The 22,662-nt window shown below is 38.3% G+C and overlaps 1 protein-coding gene across 2 annotated transcripts in view; it reads right to left on the bottom strand.

Moving 5' to 3' along the window:
• The window catches only part of rarb.S (retinoic acid receptor beta S homeolog), a 245,930-nt gene extending 228,518 nt beyond the window's left edge, over positions 1-17,412 (bottom strand). For both annotated transcript variants that reach the window (XM_041567529.1, XM_041567530.1), the window contains exon 1: positions 16,710-17,412. In XM_041567529.1, coding sequence (XP_041423463.1) covers positions 16,710-16,887 — 178 coding nt within the window. In that variant the 5' untranslated portion in view covers positions 16,888-17,412. The remainder of the gene's footprint in view (positions 1-16,709) is intronic.
• Between the last annotated feature and the right edge of the window lie 5,250 nt (positions 17,413-22,662).

Below are 22,662 nucleotides of genomic sequence, written 5' to 3'. Positions count from 1 at the left end.
CACAAGTTATGGATTCATAACCTGATTATGAAAATGCATACATTAGGGGTGTCCAAACTTTTTGCAACGAGGGCCAGATTTAGTGAACGGAAAATGTGTGAGGGCCGACCATTCAACCTGACATCCATTCCGAGGTAGCTAACTTGTTATCAGGATCATTCACTCCTGGAGATGGACACGTACACAGCGTTTAGGAAGTGGAGAAGCGGAGTCTGGACTTATTCTCTGTGCCTCATTTAAAGAAGAAATCGCATAGCCAAAGCAGTAATATTTGGGCACATGATTAGTGAAATGATCTGCCACTTGGTCTATACTGCTGCCTGTGTGCTGAAGGTGTTGGCAATAGACATGTACTGGCACGCAGTGACTCACGGTTCTCGCATATGTCTTTAGTTCACTGTACTGGCACGTAGGTACGTCTATTGCATTTTCAGCCCTAAAAAAGTATGCAAGAGCGGCGCGTCACTACGTGCCAGTACATGTCTATTGCCAACACCTTGAGCACACAGGCAGCAATATAGACCAAGTGGCAGATCCAGGGTCGGACTGGGGGGCCCGGGGCCCACCGGGACCGCTGTCCAGGGCCTCCCTCTGACCTCTCCGCCCGCCCCCTACTATGAGGCGCTGTTTGGTGTGAGCACATGAAGACGCGGCCTGGCCCGCATGCAGGCGCTGCGGCACCAATTTTTTTTTTCATTTTGTAGAATCCCATGCAGGGAGAGGGGGTCTGGCCCGGTGGGGGCCCATGAGGGTCGGGGCCCACCGGGTTTTTTCCCGGTGTCCCGCCGGGCCAGTCCGACACTGGGCAGATCATTTCACAAATGTGCCCAAATATTACTGCTACAACTACGCGATTCCTGATTGCACTGTGCTGGGGGGCCACATTATTATTAATTTCATGATGGAGGCTAAGGGGCCGGTGTAAATTTGAAAATGGGCTGCAATTGGCCTGCGGACCTGACTTTGGACATGCCTGGCATTTCACATTTATGCAATGTGCAGCTCACTGAGAAAAAATGGTTTTATATAAACTTCTCAGGTATTCTTTGAAGACAAAAGTATTCCACTTGCTGTCTGTCTGCATTTTAGATCTAAGAGAGCAAAGGCATAAAGTTTTATTCAGACTGCCCTCTGCGAAGAGAAATATTTGCTAAAAAATCAGTTATTCAGCTTTGTATCCAGCACACAAACTTCACCGATGCGTAATTTATGTCATGTACTTCACTGGTTTACTACAAATCTAGTGCTATTCCCTATCCATAGAATTTTTTAGTTTCACCTTTCAATATTTCTTGTTTTATGTGCTTTTAAAACTAACCTGCATGCCACAATTTATATTTCATATCCCCCCTGCCTACAACGTCTACCCATGTTAAAAGTGTCAATCTAAGCAGAATGATAATATAAGACTTTGAGTAGCAGAATTAGACGTTCACAATGTAGTCATGGTGGAAGAAAAAAGATACTGAAACCCAAGCCGCAATTCTCTAGTGTTCCATTATACTGTATATATTATGCACTATGCAATGTTGGCCTAATATGAGCCTGACATGAGAGGTGAAAGTAATCTTTGCTCCCGTTTCCCTAAACCTCAGAAAACAAATAAATACAGTACAATTACTTTGCATTATTTTGTTTTTTTTTTATTCATTAAAGTTACCTGACGTATAACAACCCTTTTAATGCAGAAATACAATCCTGGAAACGTATTCATAGTACTTGTGGCACTGATGGAAACATTGCACAAAAAGTGGCCTCATAACTATAACCAGGGGAATTTGGGCAGGTTCTTTATTACCACGAGGACTGCATCAGCAAGTATGTTGACGTGGTTCTTAATTCAAAGGGCCTGTAGGGCACTCTGTTTGATGAAACTGATTTGTTCCAGCATAAGGGTGGATAAACTGGGCCCAGACATGCTTGTTTGTAGAGGTGTATGGCCAGCTTCATTATTGAAGATAGATATGGTTGTGCTCCAATACAGTAGTAAAAGCCAAAAATATTAAGTTACCAGTGCATGAGAACCATTGAAACCAAAGATATAAAAGCTATATACAGAGCATCCCAAGCTGAAAACACCCCCAAGAATATATTCACAGGATATACATTGGAAATTGAATTAAGTATATTATAATTGATTCTTCCCCAGGTCACACAAGGATAAACGCATCTTAGTCAGATGCACATGGCACTCCGTGAATTCTAGTTGTTAGTGGTGTGATTGTGGATACCAACGTCTTCAATAAATTCTGCTGCATCCTTAAGCTCAAAACAAGTGTCCCCAACCTTTTTTGTTCAAATGTAAAAAGAGTTGGGGAGCAACACAAGCATAAAAAAGTCCCTGGGGATGGCACATAACGGCTGTGATTGGCTATTTTAGTAGTCCCTATGTGGTCTCACAGCCTATAGGAGGCTCTGTTTGGCAGTACCCTGGGTTTTTATGAAAACAAAACTTGTCTCCAAGCCAGTACATAAAAAATCACCTGTTTTGAGGCCATTGAGAGCAACGTCCAATGAGTTGGTGAGCAATATCTTGGTCAAAAGCCACTGGTTGGGGATCACTGGCTTATGGGGTCTTTTGAATGCCATTATTCTGCCTCCTCCCCTGCCTCAATAAAATGCTATGGACTGCTAATCTGAGATAGAAGATCTGATGACTGGCTGCACTGTAGGGCTGTATGCTAATTTGTGGGTTGGAGCAATGCAGCTGACTGAATATCTGACTTATGAATCCCAAAGACTATCAATTGAATACAGGGCCACGCAGCACATATGTGGTCAACTATCATTTTCGGACACAGTTCTGAAATATTCCATGGTATAGTATTGGTCAGTGGACACTATGTTGCACCCGTTTGCTGCATTCTCTAAGAAGCTCATGCACGCACATCCATTCTTTATACTGTCTTTATGGTTGATCATATGAAAGTGCTGTTTCTCTAATGATGGAATAGGCAAGAACGCAGCCTACTGTGTGTCTCTATCTACTCTGTCAGTCTAAGAGCAATAAAATATCTGACAAACTTCACTTTATCATTCCATAAGGCTATAAAATAAATGAACTTCTGTTATTGGGACCTTTAAATCTGTCATGCACAAAAAACATTCTAATTTCTGTCATTTTTGGCATTCGGCTTGACTATTTGACAGCACTAAAGCACATCAAGCACATTGCGTTGTTGTCGTCATTTCATGCTTGTGGTGCATTATTGTTATGACTTGTTCTTGCGTTTGGTAATGGGAAATTTCCTGCAATTTGTGAATCGGTAGCTCTCAATGACACCAGGCATAAGCAACATATAAAATCTGACACATGTTCTGCAATCACGAAAGCGTTGTTTGTTTCAGCAGCTGCTGAATGAAATTGATGTGGCTGATCATTCTTTTCCTATTGTCCCATAAAAGTTTATTTTTGTCTTTCTGATGTTTATTTTTGCAGCAACAGCTGCTTCTGGATCTTTAAGGTGGCAAATAAAATATCGGTTTCCGCGTAAGCGAAAGAAATGGAATGTGAAGATAAGAATGGATTTCAAATTTTACAAATATAGAATGGTTCTTAAGCGTTTCATCCATTGTATATCTGGTTGCTATCAAAACGGTACTATTTTAGGCTGGATCTTGCACTACAAGTAAAGATAAAATGTTATAGTAGCTGCAATCCTTTATGAAGCAGCAAATTGTATAGTTGTTTATAAAATACTTTAACAGATATTGCAGATGCAAAAATGTACAAAAACAAAAGCCCTGAAGTTAAAGGGGAACTCTGGCTTCCAAACTAAAACTTGATAAAGAGGCCCGCATAACACAGAAACCCCTAATATACCCATTACAGTTACCTGTTTCTTCAAAAAGTATGAATAAATGCCATTTTCTAAGCTGAAATATAGCTGGTTAACAGTTCTTCTCTTTCTGCATCATTTGAAATCCAGGCAGGGAAGGAGGGACTAAACACTGATGTTACAAATTGTAACAACTTCTCCACATCTTACAGACAGCATGCAGGAACTACATAACCTACAATGCATTGCACTGTGATGTTCATTTTCTCATTGAAATCACATGTGCAGGGAATTGTGGGGTTTGGAGGATGCAGGCTAAGGACAGCTGGTTGTTCATACAAAGTAACAGTAGTCAGCCAGCTCAGCAAAGTAGTCAGAAAGATCAGCAGAAAATCATGAAAAGTCTGCATACTTTTTTAATTGATGTATGTTGCAAAATTGCTTGAAATTATGTTTACTTTTTAAAAAGCTTAAGTTGTGTTTTTGTGGAGTCCCCCTTTAACATTTTAGGTTGCTTAACTGAGTGTTAAAGGGGAGGAGCTAGCATTACAAATAAAATTCACCCTCCACAAAGTGGATGATTAATGTATCCGTTTTCTAAAATGTACAGTGAAACCTCAATTTGAAGTACCCTGAAGTTATCCCGCATTTTACATTTTGTGTGGTTCTCCCAATGTATAATAATGTGTTTCAGTGGGTGCATAAAATAAATAATAAAGAGGTTTAAAATACCAACCAGATGAATACTATGCCATGGTTCTGTATGTAAATGCTTTGCACATACCCTCCCCTTAGTGTAATATCATTGCTTAACCCCTGTCATTAAATATAGTAGCGCAAAGTAAAACTGACTATTGTGCTTATATCCTTTCAGAGTAAGTTGCTTTACCAAATTTCCCTGATTTTACATTTTCAAAAAGTAAAATGGGGATTCTACTGTATTTCTAATACTTTGCTTAACATAGCTACATACCTTCCAACATTTTGGAAATAGAAAGAGGGACAAAGAGACCTGCTGTGCCCGCGCAGTGGAATTTTTTTTGACCACGCTCATTTTTGTGTGTTACCATGTTCATTTTACAAAATGTGACAGTTTATGAAAATTTTCTGTGGTTTTTATGCGTTATTACAGTTTTGCTAATGAAAGTGAATTGCCCTTTAAGCTGCAAGTCACTGTTTCCCCAAGAGACCTGCTTGCGTAAATAATTACAATTGTTTCTTTGCTTATCTTAAAAAGTAACACATGTATCAATGTGCACATGTCATGTGTTATGGGTTCTCTGCCAAAAGCCAATTCAATTTTAGAAACTTTGTATCTTTTTCTGGCTGTTCAGTGCAGGAGATCAAAGAGAAAGTTGGGACATTTCAGTGACAAACGTGACAGTTGGAAGGTATGGATCTAAATCTATATATAAATGCATTTGTGGGTTTCTTAGACTAAAAAGTTTTCCCTCTATATACAAGACTCTCACGCAATGCACTTATGTAACTCCATAATTATGGAACCATTTGTATACCATGAAACATCTCACGGCAGGTTAAAATGAAAGGGATAAACATGCATGACATAAAATATTTAAAACTTTGTTTGGGAAGTCAAGTCACAAAGTTCTGACCTTCTTTTTTTAACCTTAAAATTTAACCTTTAGTTACTCGAAAGCTGCAAATCTAGACACAGTGATCCTGGTAACCAAAGATCATAAGGCTCATTTAAGATCTTCAAGCATAATGCCAGGCACAAAAATGATTGCATAATGGCATATATTACAATGCCATACGCATTTGGGTATTGATGTGGCTGATCATTCTTTTCCTATTGCCCATACAAGTTTGTTTATTTTAGCAGCAACAACTGCACATATTTGTGCTCATTCATACTAACACCATATGGGTACCAACTACTGTGGTGCATGAGATGTAAGGCTCATTGAGCTCTGGTGCTAAGGACCTGTGCCATACGCCTTCATGGACCTCGTTGGGGGTCACTCACAATATGCCCATTCCTAACTAGTATGAATCTCTGTGCATCTGGTATCTCACACAAAATTGTGCTCCTGATTCCATCAATTAACTGGAATAGTGGCAAAGATTTTTTAATTTGTGTGTGTATGAGAATGGTAAATTGTGCTATGTTACCATTTTACACTTTACTCTAGAAACAACCACCTGACTCATCAGCTGTCATTAAAGGGATACAGTCATGGGAAAACTTTTTTTCCAAAATGCATCAGTTAATAGTGCTGCTCCAGCAGAATTCTGTACTGAAATCCATTTATCAAAAGAGCAAACAGATTTTTTTTATATATTTAATGTTGAAATCTGACATGGGGCTAGACATATTGTCAGTTTCCCAGATGCCCCCAGTCATGTGACTTGTGTTCTGATAAACGTCAGTCACTCTTTACTGCTGTACTGAAAGTTGGAGTGATATCACCCCCCTCCCTTTCCTCCCCAGCAGCCTAACAACAGAACAATGGGGAGGTAACCAGATAGCAGCTCTCTAAAGCTGGCCATAGACGCAAAGATCCGATCGTACGAATCGTGGATTCGTACGATTTTCGGACCATGTGTGGAGAGTCCCGACATTTTTTGTCCGTCGGAGATCGGTCGTTTGGTCGATCGGACAGGTTAGAAAATTTCTGTCGCCTGCCGATAATATCTCTGCGTGTATTGCCGATCGTACGATTTTCAGTGGGAGACTGTCACTAGTGTTGTCAGACATAAGTATCGTACGATTGCTGTCAGGGGCAGAACATTGGGTGATCTGTTCTTATTTGATCGGAATGGTAAGGACTTTGATCTGAATGGTTAGTGGAGGGTCGGGAGATGGGAAAGTCCGATCGTACGTTGATTCGTACGATCGGATCTTTGCGTCTATGGCCAGCTTAACCCAAGATAACAGCTGGCTGGTAGATCTAAAAACAACACTCAATAGTAAAACCCAAGGCCCACTGAGACTGATTCAGTTACATTAGGTAGGAGAAATAACAGCCTGCCAGAAAGTAGTTCCATCCTAAAGTGCAGGCACTAGTCACATGACTGAGGCAGCTGGGAAACTGACAATATGTCTAGCCCCATGTCAGATTTCAAAATTCAATATAAAAAAAAATCTGTTTGCTCTTTTGAGAATTGGATTTCAGTGCAGAATTCTGCTGGAGCAGCACTATAAACTGATGCATTTTGAAAAAAACATGTTTTCCCATGACAGTATCCCTTTAAATATTCTCTTGTATTGGCATGCCTATTTCAGAATGCCCACCCCTACCAAGAAATACAATTCCACAACCCAACAACGCTACAACAACTACTGCATGTAGGGAATGATTTATCATTCTGAGGCCAAACAATCCCAAAACTCTTACACAATACACGTATGGGACTTGTTATCCAGAATACTTGGGACCTGGGGATTTCTGGATAATGGATCTTTCCATAATTTGGATCTTCATACCTTAAGTCTACTAGAAAATTATGTAAACATTATTTAAACCCAATAGGCTGGTTTTGCTTCCAATAAGGATTCATTATATCTTAGTTGTCATCTAGTACAAGCTACTGTTTTATTATAACAGAGAAAAAGGAAATCATTTTTAAAGATTTGGATTCTTTGATAATAATGGAGTCTATAGCCTTTCCGTAATTCTGAACTTTTTGGATAATGGGTTTCCAGATAACGGATCCCATACCTGTATTACATTGAGAATAATTATACATACAAAACATCTTTAAAGTCCTAAACGAAAGATCCAGGTTGGCCTTGATTTGGGAATCCTTTTCACTGCACCTCCTCCCCTTCTTGTGTATCATGTATCTGGAATCTCATTAACCTATTCAACTTATTGTGAGATATTTTCAAAGAAGAATTATGTATGTAAAAATATGCAGCTATTTGATCATCTTCCTCTCTAATGAATAGAACCGATCTCAGTGCATAGAAAGCAAAGCTGTTCCCTGCAACAGAACATCTTCACACTGCTCTTCAGAATTAAACATCTTTTAGACCACAGAGATGTCACTTATATTCACCATGCATTATTCATCCTGAATCAAGTTCCAAAAGAAGGTGAAAGGCTATTATTCATAAACACAGCAAAAAAAACTATCTATAAATGCGCATTTGGAACAGAAACATAGAAGCAGTGAAATCTAATCAAGAATATTACAGCTAAATGCAATCAAATTAACTATGCTCAACTAAAGGACATGTATACTCCCTAAACTCTCCATTCTCTTAAAAAAAGCTTGTGTGTTGGGGTCCATTCTCCATTATTGAGCCACCAACATGTAGAAATGCTTAGTCTAGAAAACTGTAAGCCTTGGATTAGGCCAATGTCACCAGCTAGGGGCAATGTATTTGCTCCCCCTATTCCCAGGGGCGATTCTGGTCCCTCTGTTGCCCTGAGGCAGTTTGCTGCTATTGATTCCTCCCCCCACATTAATTTTTTTGGCAAGGAGAGGGTCCAGGGGGGTCTGGGAGTAAAACAAAACAGAGGCGCCAAAAGGATAAAAATAGCTAAAAGCACTTAAAAACCCAATGGGTAATTCAGAGGAGGTAGTAATAAACTTACCTCCTCCAAGCAGACACCAACAAAAGTGGTAATTTTCAATAGTAGTTTATTCACAAAACTGTATTGCAACGCGTTTCGCAGGCATTTCCTGCTTCATCAGGCAATATGGAGCGGGAGCAAAAACCAACAGTGTCTTTGTATAAACACACCAGGCGCCTCTGTAGGGGGGTCTGGGAGGTTCACAATGCTAGAGAAGTACAATTGTGCTCTCTGCACTAGAAGTACCAACTTTCCAGTTTTAAAACCAGTTTTTAAAGTTACCAGGAGCTGCTTTTTATGTCGTCTCTGGTAACCAGTGGGGTGCTGCCACCTGACGCAGCGCCCTATTCCTTTGTGGACTGTTCCACCAACCTTTTAAAGGATAACTAAAACCTAGCTAAAGAAGTAGCCAGAAATGTTGTACATTATTTTTTGGGCTTCTGTACCAGCCCAAGGCAACTACAGCCCTTTAGGAGTAAAGATCTGTGTCTCCAGAGATGCCCCAGTAGCTCCTCATCTTCTTTTCTGCTGATTCACTGCACATGCTCTGTGCTGCTGTGACTTACTGAGCTTAGGGACTGACTCAAAATATACAGCACACATACAATATAAATGTCACAATATAAGGCTGATTAGTAATTAATACAGAAAATTACTACATGGCAGCACAGAAACCAGTGCAATAAGCATCAGAATGTAATAATCAGCCCTGTAGCACAGCTTATATTACAGACCAACCTCATTTTCTGCTTGATAATTTGTGACAACCCCTAAGCTCAGCTTCTCAACAGCTGCTCAGAGCCCACTGAGCATGTGAGTGTCCCAGACACTTTCAAGATGGTGACCCCCTGGACAAGTTTGAAGTCCTGGATCATTGCTGTTATTGAGAAGCTGAAACTTTAGGCTGGTGCAATAAGTTCATTATATAAAATATGACATTTTTAACCATTTACCATTAACCATTTTACCATTAACCAGTTTAGTTCTCCTTTAAGCCCCTTCCTGCTTGCTCCCATCATGTTCTCTGCACTTATCTGCCTATTCCTCAACCTTCTGATATCACTGATATGTTGCCACTGGAAAGGTGGCAACACATTTTATTAAGACAGTGCACTTGTATTTGGGGAATGTACCCTTCTTTAAATAAAAAATGATGCCTGCTCTATATCTTACTATTTGCATGCCAACATGACACAGTATGAAGATAACTGTATGAAATAGACAAATTACTGTTTGTTGATTCAATTACTATTTATATGGCCAGAAACAAAAATTACAAACACAGTGTACATAGCAAGATGGCAAAAAATTATAGACCCTAGGCAATGCTATTTATTTAAAAAAGGACCTTCTCCCTAGAAAAAAAGGGGTGGGCAGTGAATAAAAATTGAGGGGAATAAACAAATAAAAGCTTGAATCCCCCACCTCTCCCACCCTATTACATTGCTTTTTGCAGAAACAGGATTCATAGACTCCCTGCTTCTGCAAATAAAACTTGATAGGAAAATACTAACATCACGAGGCACATTTATCAAGGGTCAAATTTCAAATTCATGTAAGTTTTTTAAAACTTCCTTAAATTCGATTGAATTCAGAATTTATTTTGGGGAAATTTTTTAATACAATCGAATTTTTAAAACTTGGACGAATTGAAACGACCTGAAAACTTGAATCATATTCTATTTTAATTCGACCAAACTCGATTCGAGTTTATTCTCGAAAAGAAAGGCTACAAACATCTCCAAATTGGTCACTGGACCTTTCCCAATGACTTATACAGGAATTCAGCAGGTTTTAGATGGCAAATAGTCAAATTCGAATTCTTAAAGGGCCAAAAAAAACTCAAATCAAATTTGGATAATTCCCTAGTCGAAAAAAAAAAAAAATTTAGAAAAAGAAAGTGTCATTTTTCATCTTCTAAAGCAGCTCTGGGAGGGGGTGGCGGACTCTTTAACTGTTTCATTAAATTCAGCTGTTAGAATTGATACAATAGTTCCACAGATACTGATGAGAAATGTATCAGCTAATTGTATCAACTAAATGTAGCAAATTTACACAGTTTGGATGCTCCTGGATATTGAGCTGCCAGACTAGAGACAGGAACATTAAACTTTAAACTTGAATTTTGGGAAAACTGTAAAAAAATTAAAAGATGGAAAGCAATATCTAACAATATCTGAAAACCACTGAACTGAAAAAAGTGTCTATTTTTCTTAGGCGCTCAGCAGATAAAGTTAAAAGGTTTACTTTTTTGTCAATGGTATCATCTAAATCTGACCCATCAGTGACTCACCTATACTCAAACACCTTTATCGGTCACATAATTTAGAAATTCACATATAAAAGGGGTTGTTCACCATCCAATACTTTTTCCAGTTGTTTTCAGATTGTTCACTAGAAATAAAGACGTTTTTCAATTGCTTTCCATCTTTTTTACCGTTTTCCTAATATTGAAGTTTTATATTTTATATTTCACCTTCTTATGTCTTTCTAAAGCAGTTGGGGGGGGGGGGGTTCATGACTCTGTAACTGTTCTTAATTGGATCTGAGCTGCCAGACTGAAACAGCAGGGGCAGGAGCATTTGATCGAGTGACTAGTGCCATTTTGTCCCTGGAAGGAAGGAGAGGCTTCAAATGGGTTTTTTTTGCCTTCCTCTGGATCAACTGGCAGTTAAGCAGGTTTATAATAGAGTTAAAAGGTAAGAGAACTTGATGGACGTGTGTCTTTTTATTAACCTAACTTACTATGTTACATTAAACTTTACAACAATCCACCATGTAAATAAATCCCAGAGTTTCCCCATCGTGGCTGCCATCACCAAAGTAGACTTAAGGTGGCCATACACGGGCCGATAAAAGCTGCAGACAGACCGCGTCGGCAGCTTATTGGCCCGTGTATGGGGCCCCCTGATGGGCTTCACCGATCGAGATCAATCTCGATCGGATGGGATGAAAAATCCCGTCGGATCGCAGCCACATCTATTCGTTGATGCGGTCCTGCGATCCGACTGCCCGTTACTCTTCGTTAGGATCCGATCGTTGGGCCCTAGGGCCCACGATCGGATCAGCCCGATATTGCCCACCTCAAGGTGGGCTTATTGGAGAGAGATACACTCGTTTGGCGACATTGCCAAACGAGCGGATCTCTCCGTGTATGGCCACCTTAAGTTACATTTATTGCAGGGATCCCCAACCTTTTGAACCTGAGAGCAACATTCAGAAGTAAAAGGAGTTGGGGAGCAACACAAGCATGAAAAATGTTCTTGGGATGCCAAATAAGTGCTGTGATTGGCCATTTGGAAGCCCTATATGTATTGTCAACCTAAATTGAGTCTCTGTTTGGCAAAACACTTGGTTTTTTATACAACCAAAACTTGCCCCCAAGCCTGGAATTCAAAAAGAAGCACCTGCTTTGAAGCCTCTGGGAGCAACTTGTATATGGATAGCAAGAAGAGTTCGCCAGAAGGGGCGGCAGAAGTTCCGTGAGGGCCAGGACAGGTGGAGCCAGGAGTTCCATTGGGGCCTGGAAGGGGGAGGAGAAGTTTGTACAGCCCACCTCTTTAGAAACTTGAAGCAGCCAGTGAGAAGAGGTATGTGCTCGGCTCTCCTTTACCATTGCACCCTAGGCATGTGCATCTTCTGCCTACCCCTAGTTCTCATGTGTTTACACGTGTGAAATGGGAACTTTTTGCCACATTTTTGTGCTGAAAAAGTGCAATGTTGTTTTAGCTTTTGACTACTTAATAGTCTGTGAAGCTGCCATGTCTTATATTACTCCGTCAGGATTAGCATCTCTTGAAAGTGGGAATATAAGGAATGGATACAATCAGTATATCTGCTATCTACAGAAGAGCTGCCCTTTCTAGTACCATTATTTATAATGTCCTGTAGAGAAAGCTGTTTATTTATTCTGAAAATACAATATTTTGCCTTGGGCTTATGACAATTCCATATAGGTTTATATAGGATTATTACGGATCCACCCCCACTCTGGTCTTTTCTTTCATTATTAATAATTATTATTAATAATTATGAATTTCTTTTCATCATTAATAGGGTTATTGAGGTTTTAGACGTATGTGTAATAATAAAGGATTTCTGGGTATTGGCAATATTATGCAAAAATATTAAATTCTATTTTAAGTCATGAAATGGGAGAACATCTTACATTTTACTAAAAATAGGGATTATAGATTCTTTCTTTATTATTTCTGGGGTTTGAGTTATTTAGCAGCTCTTTGGTTTGCAATTTCAGCCATCTGGTTGCTAGGGTCCAAATTACCCTAGCAACCATACATTGCTTTGAATATAAGACTGGAATATAAATAGGAGAGAGTCTGAATAGAAAGATGAGTAATAAAGTAGCAATAACAATTAGAGGCATATTTATCAAGGGTCGAATTTCAAATTGAAAAAACTTCGAAATTCGAATTTAAAAAGATCAACTGAAATTAAGTCAAAGGTTTTTTTTGGGTTGAATAGGTCTGTTTCCGATCAAATAGGTCCGTATTCGGCCGAATTCGAATTGTACGAATCGAAGGAATATAGCATTCGCTCGAATTCTATTTGAAGTTTTTCCCAAAAGAAACTTCGATTTTTCCACCAATTGACTCCAGATAGGTTCTAAGAGGTCCCCCATAGGCTAAAACAGCAATTCGGCAGGTTTTAGATGGTGAATGGTCAAAGGCGAATTTTTAAAGAGACAGTACATGATCAATCTCGATATTCAAATTATTTGCAAATTCTAAACTAATTTGGAATATTCCCTAGTCGAAGTACACAAAAATAGCTTGAAATTCTACATTTTTCAATTCGAAAATCCACCTCGACCTTTGATATATCTGCCCCTTGTGTAGCCTTACAGAGCATTTGTTTTAGGTGGGGTCAATGGGTCAGATGAAGAAGGCAAATGAAAAAACTGTAAAAAATAAATAAACAATGAAGACCGACTGAGAAGTTGCTTAGAACTGGCTATTCTATAACACACTAAACTATATACTCTACTATAACTTTAATTCTCCTGCATAACTGTGACTATTACAATAATATATATGTTGTGATAGACATAGTTTTTACATTTTTACCTGTACAAATTGCAAACCAAAGATGTCTGTCTTCCTAATTCTGCACTCACTTATTTTCAGCAGCCTGGTGATTTGAGAGCACACATGCTTCTGCGCACAGTTAGCTGCAATACTGTATGTGTGCTCTGTCCATATGAAATTATACCAAATCCCTTATGCCGTAATTTGTATATCTACCTTACTGAAACATGGAGCACCTGAGCATGATGGATGTATATGGTGATGGCATATAATATGGGAACCTTTTTGTCAAGTCCAAATATAGATGAAGGAAAAGGAATTCCAGCAAGGATTACTGCATACAAACTTTTATTCCGAGTAGTGGCAAACACAACATGTTTCGGGTACAATACCCTTTATCAAGTGAATGATATCTTTTTGTCCACTACAATTCTACTTAGACTAAAAACATTCAAAATGTACAACCCCTAGGTCTATTCCCTAATTGGTCCTTGACAAGTCTCGTAATTTAAACTTTGCCTATGCTAGAAACTGGCAAATATCTCAAGTGATGGCTTAACATGCAATTTTAATTTCTTTACATATAAATCAATATAAAGGCATGAAAAGTCATGTAGCAATACATAGTTCGGTATTGACTGCAAAAATCAAACATCCATATGGCCTTGTACTGAAATTAACAACAATGTATGAGTCATAGATCCTACTGACATTAAACATGATATACACATATCATCGGAAAGAGATTTTAAACTATAACTTAAAGGAGAAGGAAAGCTCGAAGACAGTTTATTGCCAATAGATTAGCCACAATAGTGCAAGCTAGAACACTATATTTATTCTGCAGAATGCTTTACCATACCTGAGTAAACAGCTCTTTATGCTGTCTCTGTTTGTTTAGGATAGAAGCTGCCATATTCGCTTGGTGTGACATCCCTTCCTGCTTCAGTCTCTCGCTGCTTACTCATAGCTCTGAGCTCAGATTACAACATACCTAACGTCACATGTGGTGAATTTTCTGCCATTTCCCCATAAAATACTGAATATCTTGTTCATCTTCTGCACCACAAGCAATTTAGTCCTTCCTTGCCACTGCGGTCTATCCAACGACATTCTGCCCAACTTGTTGAAGTATATAAACGTTTGGCATGCCTTTAATTCATTCCTCTTTACTACAGTGCTCAGACATCAGATTATAACATTGCCTTCCCTTGCATTCATAACCACAAAGTCAACAACCATTTGAAAACAAATCATAAAATACAAAGGAATTACCTCCAATTTATTTTCCACTGTCTGAACTATAAACAACCATATAGGTCCATCTAACTCTGTTTTACTTTAAAGAATGAAATATCAAAGTTGGTTATTTCACTTCCCCCCATGCTCGTTGGATTACACCATCCTCTTCTTATTCTCTAACCCTGCTCTTTTGTAACAAGTTGTGCAGATGTGCACAAAGATTTTATCTAGACATACTTCTGTGTTGTCTTTCCTCCGTTTAAAACATATCCTATTAATTCCCAAACCTTCCCATTTGTCTCAATTCTGCATTAGAGGTAACAATATCACAGCACATCCAATCTCTCAACCAATGTGTCTTGCACTCAACCCTCATCTTCTAGGTCCATGTTGAATCTACTAATAGTGATGCTCTTTTATTCAGAGAAGTAGCTCCCATACATACAGTTCCTAGCTCTTGAAGTGAAGAGGATTGTCCTGCTCTCCTGCCTCTGACGCCCGCTGCAAGTAACTACAGGAGCAGCTAATACTCTTTGCGCTCCTGCCTCAGACATCCGTTCCTGCCTCTGAGACATGGTAGTGAGCGCGCGCAGACATACACATGCAAAAGTGCGTGGGCAGACGGACGCCAGCAAACGTACGGGGGGGGGGGCAGGATGATGCGCTGCCTGCCTTGGGCACTCTAGCAGCTTGGGCCAGCACTGATATTCAATGTTGCCATAAGTACGTGTGTGAATTATCCAAAAATGTTTTTCTGCTTCTAGGAAGCCAGTGTATCAAGGACTATTTTTAAAACTGCTAAAAAAAGACAGAAAACAGAATGGATTTTTTCCCACTTGAGGAAAGAATTTAAAAAGCATAAGTTAGGTTATTTTGCCTTATTCTTCCAGAAAGGTATTAAAAGCAGGGTTGGTATACTTCATCTTAAGTAACTAGGAATACAATGAATGTTACAGAAGGGAACAATTCTCTTTTCAGCTATTATTTTGACACTCAAGGTGAAAGACATGCAATGCTGTGTATCAAACAAGACCCTTACATGCCACATCTATTTAAACACAGTTATCCCAAAGGCATTATGCCCTGCCAATGGTTAATATACTTGCTCAAGTACTTTTGAACTGTTCCAAGCGGAACTCGTGTTTAAAAGACTGTGATATATTGTCTACATGGAGTAATACATTTGTTGTAATGAATACATGTGCCAGAAAGTCAATTATGGCAAAACATTAAAAGATCAATGTCTCTTACTAGAAATAAAAATGTTTATCATGCCTTGATTGATTGTATTTTAACAGGTTGTCAACAGACTGACTAAAACATTTTCTGGCAACAACCCATTAACCCAGAGTGAGACAAAATGGCTTAATATTATATGTTTTAATCTCTTGTGTAATACATTTATGCCTGCATATTGTTTTATTAATGATGCCAAGGGGACACAGGAATTAAGCTAAAAAGAAATACTGCAATCCTAATCAAAAGAATGAGTGGCTTAGCAAAGCAAGACAGATGAGACACTGAGCTGTGAATCAGAGATTCTGGAAAGCTTTCAGCAATGAATAATCTTATACCCACTTTGTAAAAGTTTGCTTAAATTCTATTTAGTGGTTATTATTCCTTTTACTATGGGGCATGTCTAGGGTTGCCACCTATTCGCCGGTACAATCTGGGCAAGGGGTTGGGCCGTAATGTGGTGGGGGCGGAGAAATTATGTCAGGGGAGGGACTATGACGCTGCAACCAGCAATTGGCCGGTCGCAGCAGCAATCATAGGAAATCCTGCCCGGTTTTCCAAATTAGGAAAACTAGGGCAGCCCTTCAAAAAACCAGGCTGTCCGGGTCAAAAGCGGGCAGATGACAACCCTAGACATGTCATTGCTGTAGTTTGGAAGCTTCTAAATACTGGGTATTTATTTTGTTATTAATACCTAGTATACTTTCAGTTGAGAGCAAACATTACCCTTTCCAGTGCCTTTTATTTTGCCAAAAGAAACAAAATCAATTAATTGTATAACTAGAGGTAAACAATGACAACCAAACGTGCTTCCTTGTAGATAATATAAGTGATAAGAAAGTGTAAGAAATTGCACTTACTTGCTGGGGATGGAGTACTGCTGCCACTGGTTGGAGGATGACCATGAAGTCCATGTAGAGCAGGCAATGAGAGTCCACCAATGACAGGAGGAAAAAGGAATGGATAGTGACTAGCTGGATAGTGATTCATATGTCCATTCACAGCTGGGCCAGAACATGAACGGCTGCTTGTTTTCATATTAATGGGTCACTTTCTGAATCAGATCATTAGGCATAACTGTTGAAAAAACAATTAATTCTTTATGATGCAATGACAAATAGATTCCAAGGTTTTTAGAAATTCTGCTAATTTAAAAAAGGTTCCTTTAAGAATCCAATTTGGTTTTATTTTGTTCTGTGTCTTTATGCAGGCCTGGAAAGCGTTTGTGTCTTGCAGAGTTTAATTCCGGCTTGAGAACTGTCTGCAAGGAGGTTGTATGTTATCCCAGTAACCTGCGTAGGTTTGCGTCCACACTCCAAAAACAGGCAGTTTAACTGGCTACTGAATCAATTGACCCTTCTTTGTGTGAATATGAAAGGGACTTTTGACTGTAAGTTCCAGGGAGGCAAAGAATGATGTATTATCTCTGTAAAGTCCAGTGAAAATGTGTCAACATTATGTTATATAAATACTAGGAAAGAAAATATTTGCTTCCTTTTTTTTTACACCGTTCAGGAAAAAATAAATCCAATCTCCATTGCTGCAATGGCTGTCTCCCTTAGAGTACCTAAAACATAAACATACAAAAGAAAAAAGATTATAAGACCCTGCCATTATGCAAGGAGAAATTTCTACTCAATGCCCAGGTATTAGGTATTAGGTTTTCCTAATTTGGAAAACTGTGCAGGAAGTTTCAAAATACTGGGCTGTCCGGGTCCAAATCGGACAGGTGGCAACCCTATTAGGAACTGACTCACAATATACAGTATCTACTGAATAGAAATGTCACAATAAGTTCAGTATATAGAATATAGAAATGGTGCAATACGTTCAGTATATAAAATATGGTATTTTTTTAACCATATTTATATTTAGGATTTAGTTCTCCTTTATCCCAATCATCGACTAGGAATGGAGTAAAAACTAAAATCCTGGGAAAATGAAAAGTCTCCAGACGTTATACAAACTACTCCCTTTCTCTAAACTTAAATGCCTTGGCCAATCTGTCTCAATAGGGTCACAATTAGATCTGAAGGACCATATGGCAGGAGAACGGAGCTTAGCTACTTTTGCCGCAGAAAGCAAACTACCGTCCATTCTCCCTCAAATAAAAGCTTTTTTTATGAGCAAATATATGTTTTCTTAATGCATGTATAAACTTCAGGATAATTAGAAGTTAAAACAGCATCTATAAAAGTTTTGGTTGGCATCTTCTGAAAAATTGTGGCCTGTACATAAGTAGAAGAAGGGGATAATACAGTGTGTGGGGTGGAGTTGGAGACCTAAATGGGCAAACTATGCGGTAATTGGATGAGAGAGCCACGTTTAAGAGACGGCATGTTTGCTGAGGGCTGGCATAGGGGCAAATCAATGGTTTAAGTGGGCAGGCCATGGACTGACCAATCCAAAAATACAAATTTACCAGTACATTACTGACAAAGTTGTAATACAAGTATGAGGGTCTGTTATCCGAACAACTATTATCCAGAAAGCTCAGAGTTATAGTAAGGCCATTTCCCATAGACTCCACTTTAATCAAATAATGTTTTAAAACATATTTCCTTTATCTATATAATAATAAACCAGAACCTTGAATTTGATTGCAACTAAGATATAATTCGGCTCGATCAGATGCAAAACAATCCTATTAGGTTTATTAAATGTTTAAATAATTTTTTAGTAGATTTATGGGGGGCATATAATATGTTTCATTAGTGCAAAAAACGTTACAAAGAACATTGCGACCATGTTTGCGTCCTTTTTGACCGATTGCAGACCTCAATGACTCCCTTGTAAAGTTTGCAACCAAGGCTTTTGTGAACATGCGCAGTGTAAGTAATACATTTCTGCAATCGCAAAGTTATTTTTTACTCAGCTATGTAATACTCGCCAGCGAATTATTTTACAATGCTAGCCACGCTAAACATTTGCAAAAACACCATTTTAAATAACAAATGCGATTTTTAATTACATTTCCCCCTTTAAAGAATGGAGATGCAAATAACGGAAAAATGCCTTATCCAGAAAACTTAGGGGCCGATTCACTAACTTCGAGTGAAGGATTCGAAGTAAAAAAACTTCGAATTTCGAAGTGTTTTTTGGGCAACTTCAACCATCGAATGGGCTACTTCGACCTTCGACTACGACTTCGAATCGAAGGATTCAAACTAAAAATCGTTCGACTATTCGACCATTCGATAATCGAAGTAGTGTCTCTTTAAAAAAAACTTCGACCCCCTAGTTTGCCATCTAAAACCTACCGAAGTCAATGTTAGCCTATGGGGAAGGTCCCCATAGGCTTTCCTAAATTTTTTTGATCGAAGGATATTCCTTCGATCGTTGGATTAAAATCCTTCGAATCGAACGATTCAAAGGATTTAATCGTTCGATCGAAGGAATGATGATCGTACTATCTGCGCTAAATCCTTCGACTTTGATATTCGAAGTCAAAGGATTTTAATTCCCAGTCGAATATCGAGGGTTAATTTACCCTCGATATTCGACCCTTAGTGAATCGGCCCCTTAAGGTCCCAAGCACTCTGTTAATTAAAGCAATAAAGTGCACAAGAAAACCCAACATTGCTAGGGACCACTTAGCAACCAATCTATCCCTCTGAGGGATAACGGAAATAAATGTATATGTTGGGTTCTTAACAAACTCATTTTATGTCGGGTTCTCAATAAACTTCATTTTATTGCCCTGCATTGCTTGTTCTAGTATTGTGTCAAAGAAACTTTGTCTTTTTATACAATACAGGTATGGGGTCTGTTATCCGGAAATCAGTTATCCAGAAAGCTCTGCATTACAAAAGGCCGTCTCCCATAGTACTTGATCCCAACTAAAATATAATTAATCCTTATTGGAAGCAAAACCAGCCTATTGAGTTTTTTGTAATGTTTACATGATTTTAGAATAGAGTTAAGGTATGAAGATCCAAATTACGTAAAGATCTGTTATCAGGCAAAGCCCAGGTCCCGAGCATTCTGAATAACAGGTCCCATACCTGTCTATAAAAGTAACACAGCCATCTGGCATATAGGCATCTCCTTATAAAGTAGAAACAATTACTATTCTACAGCAAATCTGACTGTGATTTGTTTCAAAATGTATGTAAATCACTTTACCTCGCTTTTCTTCATAAAATAATCTTTTAATTTATTAGTCATTTCTATAATTATGCTTTAAAAGCTTAATGGAATGCATAAGTGCGATATATGACTTATATCTTTGCTTAAACACTGAAATGTGTAAAACCCCTCATGCTGACTGATAATGCAGAAAGAAAGGGTCAGTCATGTAATTTACCACGGTCCTACATGAATTCCTATTTTTCATTTTTATTTGTCTGATAGAAACATTAATGTTTGGATAATTACCTTCCACTTTCTGGATATAACTTGCTAAACAGAAAGAGACTCTGGGTGCTTTTCACATTTTTTTTTCCATATTTTTGACCCGAAAACTTCGAGGTATTGCACGAAACCCAGCGCACATCAAAAAATCATTGGGACTTCTCCCATTGACTTATATGCAACCTCGACAGGTCTGAGATGCTGCATTTTCTGATTCTGACTTTTCCATCCTCGGGGTTTATAGTGGGGGGAGGCTTTAAGTTCTACTTTAAGGATTCAGGCGCATTTATTTGGTACATCCCTACTTTATACAGTAAATGCTGACTTTCTCTTTTGGTTCACTAACAGAGCTTAATTGTCTCCGTTTTGCAGTTCAAGACTAATAATGACATTGCTGCCTGTGAAATGGTTCCAATACATCCAGTAAACATTGCACTGGTGGTTTCGGAAGGCAAATCTCTTCCTCCTCGACTTCCCATTTCTCCACAGAAAATTCCAGTACGCATTTCGCCCTTGACACCCTTAATAGAATTTTCTGTTGCCAAAAACAAAGCTTTCAACCTTCATTATGGATCTTATTGTTACCTATTGGAAGAAATTTCCCTGCGTCACTTTGTCATTTATTCTGCTAATTGTTTACTGGTTTCATTCTTATATTAGGAGAATTTATCTATTCAACACTATTGATGGCGCAAATTCGCGGCAAATTTGCACATTTGCAGCCGGCGAATAAATTTGCGAATTTGCAGCAAACATTTAAACATGCCCATTGCCTTTAATGCGCGTTAAATTGTCACCTGCGTTGATTTTGAATTTGCATTTCGCTAATTTTTTACCGTGGGAAATTCACAAATTTTTTGGTGAAACGGGACAAATTCGCCCACCACTATTCAACACTGTTTTCTGGGAGTTGTGTCTCTGGGTGCTGTCCACTAAATCTTTCCCTGTCTCCAAACACTTACTTTTGGATCGAAAAATCAGTAAAGTAAAAAGTATCTGTACTATGTTCATTACGTATCATTTTCGATATTAACTACTGTTATGCCTCTGGATTATCATGGGTTAATTCTTTTAATCTAAACGTTTACAAAGGCAGGTACTGTGTTTGCAATTCTAGGCTCTAAACCTCAATTTACACCAATGTTTTGAGGATGGCTATATTCCCTCATAAAAATCACTTAACCAAGGTACTAATGTTTTTTTTTTTTTGGAGTAGTTTTCTACTAAAATCTTAATTTGAGTTCAGGAAAAGGACAAACACTGTTTTAAATGAAAATAACTGAACTGCTTATTGCGGCTAATTAATGAAACCTGCATTTTTTTTGTAAAATCGCACAAACTGGTCAACAGTCAATGGACAGTCATAATGTTGTACGATCTGGGAAACTACAGTAGTTACATGGTCTGCAAGCACATATCGATCTCATTTCATGTCTTTGCCCACCATTATGACACTGGGAAGGAGAGACAGACTTCTATTTTATATATCTATATATATCTATATCTATATATCTATATCTATATCTATATCTATATCTATATATATACTGTTTGCTTGATAAGATACGATTAATATTACTCCAAAGTTTTAAACCAAGTTGCTGCTGACTTACTTTATATACTGTGTGTGTGTGTATATATATATAAATTTATATACAGATAAACAAGGAAAACAAAAATGACACACTGTTACTGCGGTCTTCAAGCTTTTAAGGCATTTAGGTAGTTAGCTGAGTTCTTACAGCCATCAGCTATAAGACTTTGGATTTAGTTCTATGAATCCTGAGGTGTGTGTATATATATATATATATATAATATTATCAAAACCTGTAATGTCTGGATTTGAATTCTCAATAGCTACAACCTTGATAGTAGATGAATACGGATTTCATCTTGTGCTTTTCTAAATTACAGAATTTCTTTACAGTGGAAAATAGAGAACATAGAGTCCCAAAAAGGAAGAGCTTTTCATTGCTACATTACAATAAGACATACGGTAAGCAAAAAAAGTACGAGCTGCCATTTGATAGAAAAAATGTGGGTTTTATACACAGTATATATTAATGATTCAGCACAGTTTTGTCTTGTGAACACTATAATGTGATGACAGGTTATATGTTGATAATTAAAAGTTGCTACTACAGGTATGGGATCCATTATCCAGAAACCCATTATCCAGAATGCTCCGAATTACGGAAAGGCCATCTTCCATAGACTCCATTGAAATCAAATAATCCAAATATTTAAAACTGATTTCCTTTTTCTGTGTAATAATTAAACAGTAGCTTGTACTTGATCCAAACTAACATATAATTAATCCTTATTGGAAGCAAACCCAACCTATTGGGTTTATTTAATTTTTAAATGATTTTCTAGTAGACGAGGTATGAAGATCCAAATTACAGAAAGATCTGTTGTACAGAAAACCCCAGGTCCAGAGCATTTTGGATAACAGGTCCC

This window comes from Xenopus laevis, chromosome 6S (genome assembly GCF_017654675.1).
Source record: "Xenopus laevis strain J_2021 chromosome 6S, Xenopus_laevis_v10.1, whole genome shotgun sequence".
Classification (NCBI taxonomy): Eukaryota; Metazoa; Chordata; class Amphibia; order Anura; family Pipidae; genus Xenopus; species Xenopus laevis.
The sequence above is the reverse complement of the archived record's forward strand: the minus strand, read 5'-3'. Positions and strand labels throughout refer to the sequence as shown.